We start from the raw sequence: 13,573 nt of genomic DNA, 5'->3' as shown, positions 1-13,573 counted from the left end.
CATGTTAGATGAATGTAATGGGTACTGTACGTTATGCATGTTAGATGAATGTAATGGGTACTGTACATTATGCATGTTAGATGAATGTAATGGGTACTGTACGTTATGCATGTTAGATGAATGTAATGGGTACTGTACGTTATGCATGTTAGATGAATGTAATGGGTACTGTACGTTATGCATGTTAGATGAATGTAATGGGTACTGTACGTTATGCACGTTAGATGAATGTAATGGGTACTGTACGTTATGCATGTTAGATGAATGTAATGGGTACTGTACGTTATGCATGTTAGATGAATGTAATGGGTACTGTACGTTATGCATGTTAGATGAATGTAATGGGTACTGTACGTTATGCACGTTAGATGAATGTAATGGGTACTGTACATTATGCATGTTAGATGAATGTAATGGGTACTGTACGTTATGCATGTTAGATGAATGTAATGGGTACTGTACATTATGCATGTTAGATGAATGTAATGGGTACTGTACGTTATGCATGTTAGATGAATGTAATGGGTACTGTACGTTATGCATGTTAGATGAATGTAATGGGTACTGTACGTTATGCATGTTAGATGAATGTAATGGGTACTGTACGTTTTCATTCACACTCCAGCTGCGGGAGAACATTGCTGGAAATCAGTCAAGGGATTTGTGAAATGTGGTGGCACAAAATAAAAAAGGAACGACTGAAAGATTACTCACACACAACAGTGAGGGAGAGAGGAATAGGGGAAGAGAGTGAGAATGGGGAGAGAGAGAAATCACCTTCTCATTGAGTATCTCTCCGGTCTCGTTAGCTTGGCTTTTAGACGGGCCTTTTTCCTGTTTGCTCCACTCCACCAGAGGGTCATGAAGAAAGGTCTTTAGGACACTGGTAGAAACACAATAATTTGTCCAAGTGTAAGGCAAAGCAGCTTGCAACATCCTGTTCAATCTCCTCCATTAAAGGCAGTTTCTGTACCCATGATTTTTCTCTGGTGTTGGTAATATGACAGACTGAAGTGTATGACCAATGTTGACTGTGAATAAGTTCATGTGCTTGTACATTTAGGGATTGTTTGGATTCAAGCACAGAGACGCATGTTGTTTCGAGTGTGTACCCTTGGGAATATATTTTAGGGTTATCTCGACATCCGATCACGTGATCAGAAATCAGTCCCGTCAGTGCCTTGAGGGAAGGAGAGACAGAGAGAGCCACTACGGTACTACGGTACTCGAGATTGGGACATCCCTAATATATTTTATAAATGTGGACTCAAATAAAGAAATTGAAATTTGTGTACAGTACAGTGTGACTGTACCTCATTAGTGGCTCTCTCTGGTCCCTCATCAGTCTAATTGTGACCTCACAGGCCTGTCTGAAGAGGCCCTCGGTGCCCATAGGGCCCATGGCATGAACCATGTTCTGTGTCAGACGGAAAGGAACCACCTCGGGGACGTCGAATGTCTCCCCCTGGCGGTGGAGAGAGAAAGAGACAGGATGAAAAGGCAACATAAATAAACAAAAGACTCATCAGTATTAATTTATTCATGTTTGTAACTCCAATACAAATAGTGTACAAATGTAACCATTTGTGAATTAACAGTCTAGATGATATCTTCACACATCATATTTATAACTATTTAAACACATTCTCTCTCTCACACACACACACACACACACACACAGTATGGTAGTGTATTTCATCCAACCTTGTTGAAGAGGCAGTTGAAGTCAACGTGAACACACTCCCCGGTGAAGGAGTCAAACAGGATGTTCTCTCCGTGGCGATCGCCCAGGCCGAGGATGTAGCCCACCATGGACATCACAGCAGTGGACCGACAGTACGCAGAGCGACTGCTGTACCTGTCCGTGTGCGCGTATTGTGTACACACACACACACACACACACACACACACACACACACACACACACACACACACACACACACACACACACACACACACACACACACACACACACACACACACACACACACACACACACACACACACACACACAGTCATCTAAGTCATCTACTGACAACATTAGTTGCCCAATATCATTGCACTTATTCTAACCCCAAACAATATATTTGTCACAATATAGATTACATCTAAATAGTAAATGTACAATTATATGTTCTGAACCTTGATCATGAATTGGTTCAGTTTTCAAAGATTATGAACAAGTCCAGTATACAGTAGTATAACTGCACAAGTGACATGCATTATCATCATAATCAGTCCACCTGGCGGTGGGTCATACCAAGACGTTGGGTCGGGGAAGGTTCGGAGGAACCACTCATGGAAGACAGGGGGGTGTCGAGGACACAGCACCTCCTTGTGGATGCGGAGTTTCTCATCAAAGGGAGCCGTCTTGGGAAGAATCAGCTTCCTCAGCTCCTTACCGGACAGGTTCACGCCTGGTATGCACACACACGAACGCATGCACATGCACGCACGCACAGTCACACACACACAGTAACATCTTCATAACCACTTAACCACTCTTGACTTAGTAAACAGAATATGAATTGTCTCTGTTCTCTTCTATTTTATCATTCTACACAAAGTTTCCCCCAGAATAGGATACTAGGGTTAATTCAAGTGGTTAATTTATGGATAAATTAAGACCCAATTAAATGGGTACTGGTAGTTAGAAATGGTTTGTAATGGGAGTGTCACGTTGCAAAAGTTGATACCAAATGGAGCATTAAGGGTATGGCCGGTGGGGTGCATATGTTGGTTAGACATACTAACGGTCCGACAGGCTTTAGTCCGACAACACCGGTTGTTGCCGGTTACAACTAACCCGTGGCTCCCGACATGCGTGGCAGGTTAAAACTAACTAATGATGAAACAGTAGCATCAGATCATTGCATCATCTATTTACAATTTAAGCATGTAGTAGACACCCGACTTATAGTAAGCAAGGTTAACAGTACCGAAGGTAATACATAAAATTCATAGAAATAGTATCTAGGATCATAGGGAAACCAAGAACCTATCATCAGTCAACCAGGCTAGTAAGATCATTGGAGACAAACAATTGCAACTTCAGGACATATACTACCAAAAAGGCAATTCAGATTTACAATGATTCTACCCACCCACTTCGCCCTGAATTTGACTTGTTACTATCAGGCAGGAGGCTTAGAGTGCCATTAGCAAAAACGAAGGGTTAGAAGACGTTGTTTGTGCCAACTGCAGTGGACATTTTAAATAAGAAAATGTTTAAATAGCTCCTCCACCTAACGATCACTGTTGCTGCGCTAAGGAAATGAATTTGATTCTAGAAACCTGGCATCTGCCTAAGATTAAGATGTGTTTAAAGAATCCTACTTTCATAGCCCTGCCAAAAGCTGCGTAGGCCTGAAATGCTTCATGCATGCATGAACACATGTGTGTGTACCTCTCTCCTTGTACAGCTTGGTGAGGATGTGTCTCAGGCCAGCAGTGTTGTTGACCCATTCAATGATGCCACACTCCTCATTCAGAGGAATCACGGCGTACGTGCGGATGTGGAGCTCCCTCCTCCTCGACTCAGCATCTTTACGCAGGCACTACACACACACACACACACACACACAAATAACTTAACATTTTACAGTCCTCCTCCATTTTGGTTGTACACTCTCCGAGTTACACACGGACAAAGAAACAATGAAGATTTGACTGTGTATATGTGCATACACTATACTATCTCCTACAAGTACACACACACCTTATTTATAAGACAATTAAACTCCATGAGTCGGCAGTCCTTTCTCAGGTCGTCTTTGGGTTTACACATCATGGTGTAGCTTCTTCCATCCGTCCCCTTCAAACTGATCTTTTTAGGTTTCTGTAAGGAGGCCAGGATCTCCACCTTGACACACACACACACACACACACACACACACACACACACACACACACACACACACACACACACACACACACACACACACACACACACACACACACACACACACACACACACACACACACACACACACACACACACACACACACACACACACACACACACACACACACACACACACACGTCTGACTTCTGATTTCACTTTGTTTCATGATGGCGTCAGTAAAATAAAATACCGTAACACACTGAGCACTATAATGATAAATATATTGGTCACCATTGTATTTTTTATATTTGGTGTGAACTCTGCCATGCACTTGACTTGCGATTTTTAAAACTATATTTTTGTAGTTATAGTTTGTGGCGATTAGGGGTGCGTCGCCGCTCTCACCCACTGTTCAGTCACGTGAGTATACCGTTGCCCAGCCACACACTTCTATAAATGACATGACATCACGCTACCTGCTGAATAGGTAGTGTAGTCCTGTTCTGTACTTTAGCTACATAGAAATGTCTATTTGTATGTCTCTAAATGTTTGTACGTCTTTAAATGTTTTGATGAATTGAACAATGTGGACCCTGTTGTAAACAAGTGTAATGCTTAATTGGGTCGTCCACTCACAGTTGACAGTCTTTGTATTGAGTTTGTGCTTAAAATGTACTGTAAATTCTACAAACTGTTAATAAATATTTCAATCAATCAATCAAAGTGTTGGCCTCGCGTCAGAGCTCCAGGCTGTTTTTGTTTAATGCCGCACGTGTTTGTTTTGTTTGTATCCCCGTAAAGTTTGTTTCGTTTGTCGCACGAGGACAAGGCACTGTTGGAGGGTCACACGGAGAGGATACATCTCTCTATGGATCTTTGGGATCGTCATAAGGAAACCTTCGGAGCCGTGGGGATTTAACCACCAACAGTGGTTAAATCCACAGTGATTTAACCACCAACAGTGGTTAAATCCACAGTGATTTAACCACCAACAGTGGTTAAATCAACAGTGGTTAATCCACAGGGATTTAACCACCAACAGTGAGTGGTTAAATCCAGTGAAACAGCCTTATGTAGTGATTAGGCTATTGGCTAACTCAGTGGTTCCTAAAGTGGGGTCCAGAGACCCCCAGGGGTCATTGAGGGAGTTCCAGGGGGTCCCCAGCTAAATGATAGTTTGGAACCAAATTGACTCTTACATGGGTCTGTAACTCTGAGAGTGTAGAAATGGGTACACATGACAAACTGGGGGTCCTTGAAATTAAACGGCTTGAGAATCACTGCTAGAACATAAAAATCTTCTCTTATGGGGGTCCCTGTCATATCTTTTCAAATGGGGGTCTGCGGGCTAATTAGTGTCAATTTGGGGGTCCTTGACATGAACAGGTTTGGGAACCACTGGGCTAACTAACATTTTGTCAGGTGAAACACCTGGTTGGCACCAAGGGGCCAGTGAGGCACTCCAACGTTGAAGCGCTGGGCCCTAGTGGTAAGAGGAAGGACTGCAGGCGGACCCGTGGATTCATGACGAGGAAACCCCGTGCAGCTGGGCTTTAACATTGAGCGCTCGGTTGCACTTCCGCATTTGGGCACCAAAATGTGGTGCCCAAATGCTGAATCGGCGAAAAAAGGCGGAAGTAGACGGTCTTTCCGGGTGCTTCAAAACGCCACTGAGCAACTTCCACTGACATGAATAGCGGAGGGGGCAGAGCTTCGCGCCAGATCAGTCTCTATCCTTTTAATACTCTATGGTTGGCACCCTGGGCCATTTGTCTATTTGGCCAAAACATTACAAGTTATAGTACTATAGTGTGTGAACGGCCCTTAACACAATGCATCTTGATTCCAGACTTGTCACTAAAGGCTTGAGATTTGTCTTAAGACAAAAAAGCAACTCTGATAGTACAGCTTTAACTTGTTGCTTAATACATGCATACATATTAAATGTTTCTAAACATACTTTATATATATATCTAAATAAATATTTGTTGAGAATTTATATAATTTCACAGCGTTTCACTTTCTCGCTCGCCCGTACCGAATCTTCAAAGCCAGCAAGGTAGGCCCAGTGCCCAGGAAAGGCGTCATGCTGAGTGTTGGCTCCCCCAGTAGAGGGCAGTGTAGGAATGAGGACAGACTGCAGTGGGATTAGTATCTGGCTGAAGTTGGGCTCCTCCACCATGCGCTTCAGCTGCTTGAAGTGAACGCTCATACTGAGAGTGGTGGTGTTCCCATCCACCTGCATTGGGGAGATGCTTTTATTGTTAGTAGAAACGCATACATCCATGCTTTTATAGTCACAAATATATTTATACATAAGCATAGAGGCAATAAACACAAATACTTGAAATACATACATGCAGGCTATTATGGTAAGTGGTGTATACAGTATGAGTTAAATTGATATTTACTGTGCAGGTTTTTCCCCATAGAGGTGTTCAAATAGGCCTACTGCTTCTTAGTGAACTGGACCCGAGTTGGCTCTGTACTTTTTTACATCTATACAAAATCTCTTCCGCCCCAGAATATGGATGCTGGGGTTAAAGTGGTTAAATCAGTTATCTATGTATTGTGCAACTAAGTTGTTAAGTTAGGATGTGGCTAAGGATGTGCACCTGCAACTGCTAGACAAAACGAGCTGCTGTTATTCCTACAAGGATGTCAGTATTAAATCCAATAATAAATAATACAAATGGAAAAAAAACTACCTTCTGGCCTTGACAGCCCATACATCCAAACAGAGCAGTCCTATCTGATTGCATTGAATCATAAATGACAATAAACTCAATTTGCCACTAGATTGGCCACTCACTTTATGCATGTGCATACCCTCTATACCTGTATGTATTGCTTCCAGCTTTATATATTTATACATAAGGAATATTATGTATTTGTTTCATGGTTGTTTGTGCAGTATGTTGTGTATCATTCTATGTCACTAGGTGGACCACAATGGAAATAAGCTACGGAATGTTTGTGTATAGTCCACGTTGGCGTTTTCCTAATTCATAACTGTTGTAATTTTTTAAACTGCCAATAAAGTATTCTATCTATCTATGTATCTATCCAACTACCCCAAGGACTCCTGGTAACAAACGAGAGGGTGATATCAGACAGACAACCTGGTGGGGGTTGATGATAACAGATGGCTGATAAAGTGAGAAATGACAAATCGGTGCAAGATAAGTGCCATGACTGCCATCATGGGCTGAACCATCACCACGTGAGACTTACAATATAATATTTAATCTTGATAATAATAAAATATCGACTGTAGTACCACAGGGTACAGATCAGCAGTTTTAAAGTTACAAGCCAAGAGGAACATGCTGGACTCTATGGAATCTAAATGACTGAAAGTTGTGGTGACTGTGTGTGTGTGTGTGCGCGCATCTACCGTCTTGTTGCAGAGTTCCAGCAGCTTGTCAGTCAGCCTGTTGGCATCTCCAATAAACTTCCCCAGAGGTTGTTTAAGACTGACAGCCTTCTTCAAAATCTCATTACAGCGATTCTTACGCATGTGGTAGGATGACTGACACACACACACACACACACACACACACACACACACACACACACACACACACACACACACACACACACACACACACACACACACACACACACACACACACACACACACACACACACACACACACACACACACACACACACACACAGTTCAAATGAATAAATAGATTACATTGATATATTTACAACACAGTTACCGAAGTTATAAAATTATCAAATCAGTGACAGCACTGAAATGCAATTTGTCTCTCACACAGCACTCAACACACCCACCTTGGAAACAGCCGTCATTAGCCAGATGGACTGCTGAGGGTACGCCAGGAAGACCTTGGCCACGATGGCCATGAGAACCTTGAAGACTTCGTCACTGGAGTGACACACCCTGGAGATGAGCTGGGAGAAGGCTGTGAGGAACTGGTAGGGTGCTAGGCTGTCACAGTGCTCACTCATCACTGTGTTGATCTTACTCATGTCCATACGGAGCTGCCTGTCTGCTCGCCCCACTACACCACCACAGAGACACAACCAATGACTTTGTTGGTGTGTATTTAAAAGCAACAAACTCTTAATACGATTATGAAATGAAACGGTGGTGTATGTGTTCTTTTTTGGTTAAAACAAAACATTTTTGCCCTCCTATGCCCAGCTTTGTCCGTTTGTGTGAACACAAACTTTGGCTGACATGGTGATGATTTGATTGGCTGAGCAAAGTACATAGAGGATAAAAGTGAAGACGCCAAAAGTGATTGGCCGGAATAACACGTGTGATGATTTGATTGTCTGAGTACGGAATGTGATGTATGATGATAAGAGCGCCCCTCACTTCACACGGGTGTGATTTTTAATTAAAAAGTTAAAGCTCTATTCTGATACTGTAGCAATCATTGCTATAGTGTTTACTTCGTTCCGTAACGGGGGTCTGTCTCCTCATCTCACCAGCTCTTTAATAAATGAAAAATGCATTTTCAGGTGGGTCACCAGGAGAGACCCCATTTATCAGCTTCAGTTTTATACTATGTCGGTTCCAAATGTATGGATTTCTCCCCCAATTGGATGAAATTGTTATTGTGACATGAAAAAATATTTTCCTTTTACTCTTTATCTTTATACTGATAAAATCAAGGAAATTGTCAGTTACTGTACAGCTACCAAAACTTCCTTTTTGGTTCTAAAAGCGCTTTGAAATGCTTGTCTGAGCTGTCAACAGCGTTAATGAGAAGAATGACCGACTTCGTAACATTTGCTGGCATGAAGAGAGACTGGTAGCTTTTGTTAGTGTTCCCTGAGACTACGTATTTGTATCATGATTTGAAACTAACACGCCCTGTTAAGACATGTGTACCTTCACTGTGCTGTACACTCACTTTTCTCACACTCATAGACCTTAGCTCCAAAGTCCAGCCAGAGGGAAAGCATGCGGGGCATAGCCTGGTAGATATACTGGTTCCCAAATTGCAGAGCTCTGGAAGCAGAAGAGATGTGGTTAGTGGCTCATAAATTAGCAGCTAATTACAAAATAAATTAGTATATGGTACAGTAATGTTAAATGATAGTTTGTTATTACTGTAGCTGTTAACAGCCTATGCCCTTAAACCCTTTTATTTTGTTGAGTGGTGTCCATCAGGAGTCCATTCTTGACCCCTGCTTTATTTTCCTAGTCTATACCAAATGCAAAAATATCCCAACCAGCTCACACACAACTCAACCTATTTTCACAGAATGTGCACCTATTATCGCAAATTGTTTGCTGCTATTTGTTGCTATTGTCCATCATGGTACCACAAAATAATAGAGTAGTACTGGATTTACAACTAGGTGGCAAAAAACAAAATGGTCCTCACTTTCCAAAGAATGTAACGATGTATCGGATGAGGTTTCCTTGCTTCTCTATTTTATTGTCAGTGACCATGGGCATGAGCTTGTCATAGTACTTGGCCAGGTAGAAGTTTCCATCCTCCCACTCTGGTAGCAGGTGGGTCACATCCTAAAAATAAATAAAAAGCATACTATACATAATGCATACTTGATGTATTTCTCTTTAACCAGCCCTTGTTTTTCTGTCTTTTTAATGCACAAAGTCTACTCTTTTAGATAAGTATATGTAAATCAAGAGTATCATTATTATGTACAGTAATACATGGGATGTGTTCTATCTTGGTACCTTATAGGCCTTCATGATGGCATTGGACTCAAAGTTGGCCGTCTCCTCCATGAAGCGTCCCACCAGCAGCATGGCCTTGCCTTTGGTCTGCAGGGTACGAGGGTCCGACAGGGGCTGGTCGTCTGGGAAACACTGTGTCACACCCTTCTGGAGGACAATCAGAGCCTGGTGCACGTCTCCCTGAAGACGGAGAGACATGGCATGAATTGTACAGTGTACACTTCCAATCCATGTTGTTTTGGTGCGTGCGTGCATTGACTCGTATCAGACAATCTGTTCGTGATCCAACCATTCCGATGTCATGTGAAACAGCTATTAAAAGCTTTCTTTCTTTGCTCAATGATTTACTTTAGTCAGTATATATGTGAATTGTACAAATGAAAAATGAAATAAAAAATGAAAGTTCTTTCTTTTCTTTAAAGGAATAGTTCACCCAAAAAAGGGATTATTTTCTATCATTTACACAATTTACAATTTAGGCAATTAGCAGATGCTCTTAATCTAGAGCAATTTACACCAGGTAATACATCAAATGCATAGAAATAGTCATCGTGTCATAACTTGTTCCTTCCACACGCTATGTACAGGTCTTTAAAATGCATTGCACTGCGACACATTTGAGCTTGTAGATCAGCTACCTTTGACTATATGCATTGTTTCCCTCTGGATTGAGTTTGAAATATAGTGGCCCTCGCCATCATCAAAGTTTCCCACCCCTGCCCTATCCAATGTTTTGTTTTGTAGCCTACTGCTGATGTTGGCAAATGGCAATAATAGCACAGTAAAGATGATAATAATCCAATATGATGTGTGCAGTTCTTTATAGATCTAGCCTCTTCATCCTGGCGCCGGGCCTGGCTATGTCCAATCAGGGAAACTCCCCCCTGTCAGGTGTAAAGGAGAAACTTGGACACTCAGGCATGAAGGAAGCATGAGTTCAAGTCTGTTGCTCTCCCCATGTCCGCCATATATGGGGACTAGGTTGGCGGAGGGTGTGTAGCGCCCAGGATCACATTAGATAATTGACACAGGGGTGAAAAATGGGTTAAGAAATCCTTGATCAAGGATGGAAGTAAGTAAACTAAGAACCTAACATCCATCTAACAGTATAATATCTTTACAATTAAGCTTTAAGTATATGCAACCCATGAAGCCTTGAATTCATGGAGATCTTTGTTTTTGAAACATTCCTAAGCCAATAATTTGAAGAGGGGCTGTGTTTCTGGTAGGAGACTCAAAGGCGACTCTTTGAGTCTCCTTATACTGGAAACACAACCGGTCATCCATATTTTGGTCATGTAGGCAAAAATAGGCAAAATGTAGAATAATGGCCATATTTTCGCCAGTGCCTTACCCCTAATCCGTCAACTTAAATTTTAATAGTTCAAATAGCCACGTGTCGATGTAGACTGGCTAATTGAACATTTTTGAGATTTTTTCAAAACAGTAAAAGAAGGCAAACAAGTTTAGGGAAAATAGGGCCCTAAAGAGTCAGACAGTAGATAGGCTATTTTGTCTATTTTTGGATATAGGGCTAAGTGATTAACATCCACGTCAATTTAATGACCATAAAGCAAATAAATCCTGACCCTCAGCTCAAGTGTGTGTAGTCGTGTACCTTGGACCAGAGCCACTTGGCTTTCTCTGTGAGCAGCTCAGCCCGGTGTGTGTTTTCTGCGTTCAGCAGAGCATTGTAGGCTGTCTGGTGGTGTCCTGCCTTCCTGGCCACACGGGCGCTTTGGAGCCAGCACTCCCCCACCTGCTCCTGACATGCTGGCCTGAGGGCCACACAAAGATACGGCCCGAGTTGGATTTATCATTTATGGCTACATTAGTGTGGGCTACTGATCAAAATTGCTTTGAACTGGATGAATACAGTATACTCACCTCTGAATGGTAGTGACCAATGTAAAATGTGGAGGTGCAAGTACTGCCTGGCTTGTTTAGATTGTTCACATATGACCAATTATGAAACTTTGATAACGTAATTCCAGTGAATCATCCCTTCGGGGCAACAGTATGATCATTCCCACCAAGTTTCATGACAATCCCCTCACTTTTTCTTTATCTTGATATGACATTTTTTGTTAATCATCTACATACTGATCATTCCAAGTTGAATGAAAATCCCCCATCCGTTACAAACGTTTTTTGTGCAAAGGCACAGGCGCGCACGCACGCTCACGCACACACACACACACGTGCACATGTAAAGTACTTCCTTACCTTGATCCGAGGCTGAGCAGGGCTCGACGCAGGGCCAGGATTGGTTCCTTGGCCCTGAAGGAATTCTGGGTCATCTCCAGTCGTTCTGACCAATGGAGAGACAGTGGGATGAGGCTGGGTGCAGAGTCATTGCTCTGCTTCAGCAGCTCAGTGAATGCATGCTCCAACTCACTCAGCATGTGAAGCCTGCACATGTACACACACACACACACACAAACATACACACAGACACAGACACAGACACACACACACACACACACACACACACACACACACACACACACACACACACACACACACACACACACACACACACAAGGATATGCTTAACTTAACAGGCAAATAAACAATGGACAATTACTGTACTTTCCATCAGTGCAAAATAACTTAATGCATTATAATGTACAAAATGTTTTATGTAAATAAAATGTGATCTATTCCAATAAAACTCACTTGCGCGCACACACACACACACACACACACACACACACACACACACACACACACACACACACACACACACACACACACACACACACACACACACCTGACAATGTGCTCGTATCCCCTCTGGTAGGTCCCGCACTCATAGCTGGCAGCAGACAGAGGGACCACCTGCTCCTTCCTGACCAGCTTCAGCTTCTCATAGAAGGCCTCGGCAGGCTGCTGTTTAGCAGCCAGCAGCATCTGGCCCAGGCGCACTCCCCACGTACTGGACTGCTCATCTGAACGTGACCATACAACACATGACAATGAGACCTTCAAAGCCCAAATGCTAATTTATACTTCGTTGCACGACCCTTTCAAGAAGAAACGCCTTAACAGGAGCCCTTGTACAAGGTTTCTTTGACTATGCATGCACCTCTTGGTACCACAGCACCTCAAAGGCCCTTAAGACAAGGCTCCAGACCTCCCAAAACAAACTGGTCAGGCTCCTACTTGGCTTCACCCCCGAACCCCTGCCCACTTTGACAGGCTGGAATGGCTTAGGGTCAACGACAGAGTACAGCATCTTGCAATGGGTCTGGTCCACAAGATTCGATACACCACCAAGATACCCATGTACCTGTCTAAATACTTCCTTAATGTTAACGAAGTCCACACCCACAACACCAGAGGGAGTGCAACGAACCATGTACAACCCAGATTCGGCACAAACAAGGGACTAAATTATTTTCATGCTAAGAGAGAGGAATATTATATTATCTGCGCTGAGTAAATAGACTGAATAGATTTCATTTGAGGCTGTAAAGAGTGTAATTACCTGAACCCAAGTAATCTTCCAGCAGGTCCCATTTACTGAGCTTCCAGGCAGCCTCCACTCTGTAGGCATTCAGGTCGGACTTCCACTGGGGCCTAAACACGTACACATGTGATTAAATTCAACTGAGTCTTTTGTAATACACAGTAAAATCCTCAGCCTTAAATTTGAACTCTGAGAGTTTACACACTCAGAGTATGGATACGTTAACACTTTACTGTTTAACATTGAATATTATATTGTTGCATGTACTGTCCATGTAGCCATCCAGGATCGTGGTGATTCACCTTTGATTCTGTATTTGTTTTTTACCAGCTGCTTGGAAAGTAAGATATTTCTATTCTATTTTCTCTCGGGATGGCTTTGACGACCAAAGCCAGTTTGTCTGTGTGTGTGTGTGTGTGTGTGTGTGTGTGTGTGTGTGTGTGTGTGTCACCTGTTGGTTAGTACTCCATTAACCTGGGTGATAACAGTGGATAGCTGTCCCAGACCAAGCATGGAACTCATCACGCCATGATAGTGACCAATCTACATACAAATAGAAAGAGA

The 13,573-nt window shown here is 42.6% G+C and overlaps 2 protein-coding genes across 2 annotated transcripts in view; one reads left to right on the top strand and one right to left on the bottom strand.

Moving 5' to 3' along the window:
* The window catches only part of LOC310878260 (serine/threonine-protein kinase PAK 2-like), a 155,621-nt gene that overhangs the window by 32,973 nt on the left and 109,075 nt on the right, over positions 1 to 13,573 (top strand). The window lies entirely within an intron of this gene.
* atr (ATR checkpoint kinase) overlaps positions 1 to 13,573 on the bottom strand; it is a 48,739-nt gene that overhangs the window by 10,032 nt on the left and 25,134 nt on the right. Inside the window, exons 31-47 of the mRNA XM_083792866.1 lie at positions 13,461 to 13,552; positions 13,028 to 13,119; positions 12,311 to 12,488; positions 11,764 to 11,949; positions 11,156 to 11,315; positions 9,538 to 9,717; positions 9,218 to 9,360; positions 8,741 to 8,838; positions 7,650 to 7,879; positions 7,243 to 7,377; positions 5,884 to 6,084; positions 3,719 to 3,862; positions 3,407 to 3,557; positions 2,261 to 2,417; positions 1,705 to 1,858; positions 1,314 to 1,465; positions 778 to 883 (exon numbers count right to left, since the gene is read on the bottom strand). Of these exons, the coding sequence (XP_083648992.1) occupies positions 778 to 883; positions 1,314 to 1,465; positions 1,705 to 1,858; positions 2,261 to 2,417; positions 3,407 to 3,557; positions 3,719 to 3,862; positions 5,884 to 6,084; positions 7,243 to 7,377; positions 7,650 to 7,879; positions 8,741 to 8,838; positions 9,218 to 9,360; positions 9,538 to 9,717; positions 11,156 to 11,315; positions 11,764 to 11,949; positions 12,311 to 12,488; positions 13,028 to 13,119; positions 13,461 to 13,552 (2,559 nt within the window). The remainder of the gene's footprint in view (positions 1 to 777; positions 884 to 1,313; positions 1,466 to 1,704; positions 1,859 to 2,260; positions 2,418 to 3,406; positions 3,558 to 3,718; positions 3,863 to 5,883; positions 6,085 to 7,242; positions 7,378 to 7,649; positions 7,880 to 8,740; positions 8,839 to 9,217; positions 9,361 to 9,537; positions 9,718 to 11,155; positions 11,316 to 11,763; positions 11,950 to 12,310; positions 12,489 to 13,027; positions 13,120 to 13,460; positions 13,553 to 13,573) is intronic.

This window comes from Protomyctophum parallelum (assembly GCF_964188405.1).
Source record: "Protomyctophum parallelum genome assembly, chromosome: 20".
NCBI classification, from domain to species: domain Eukaryota; kingdom Metazoa; phylum Chordata; class Actinopteri; order Myctophiformes; family Myctophidae; genus Protomyctophum; species Protomyctophum parallelum.
Note: the sequence above shows the minus strand (reverse complement) of the source record. Positions and strands in the feature narration are given on the sequence as shown.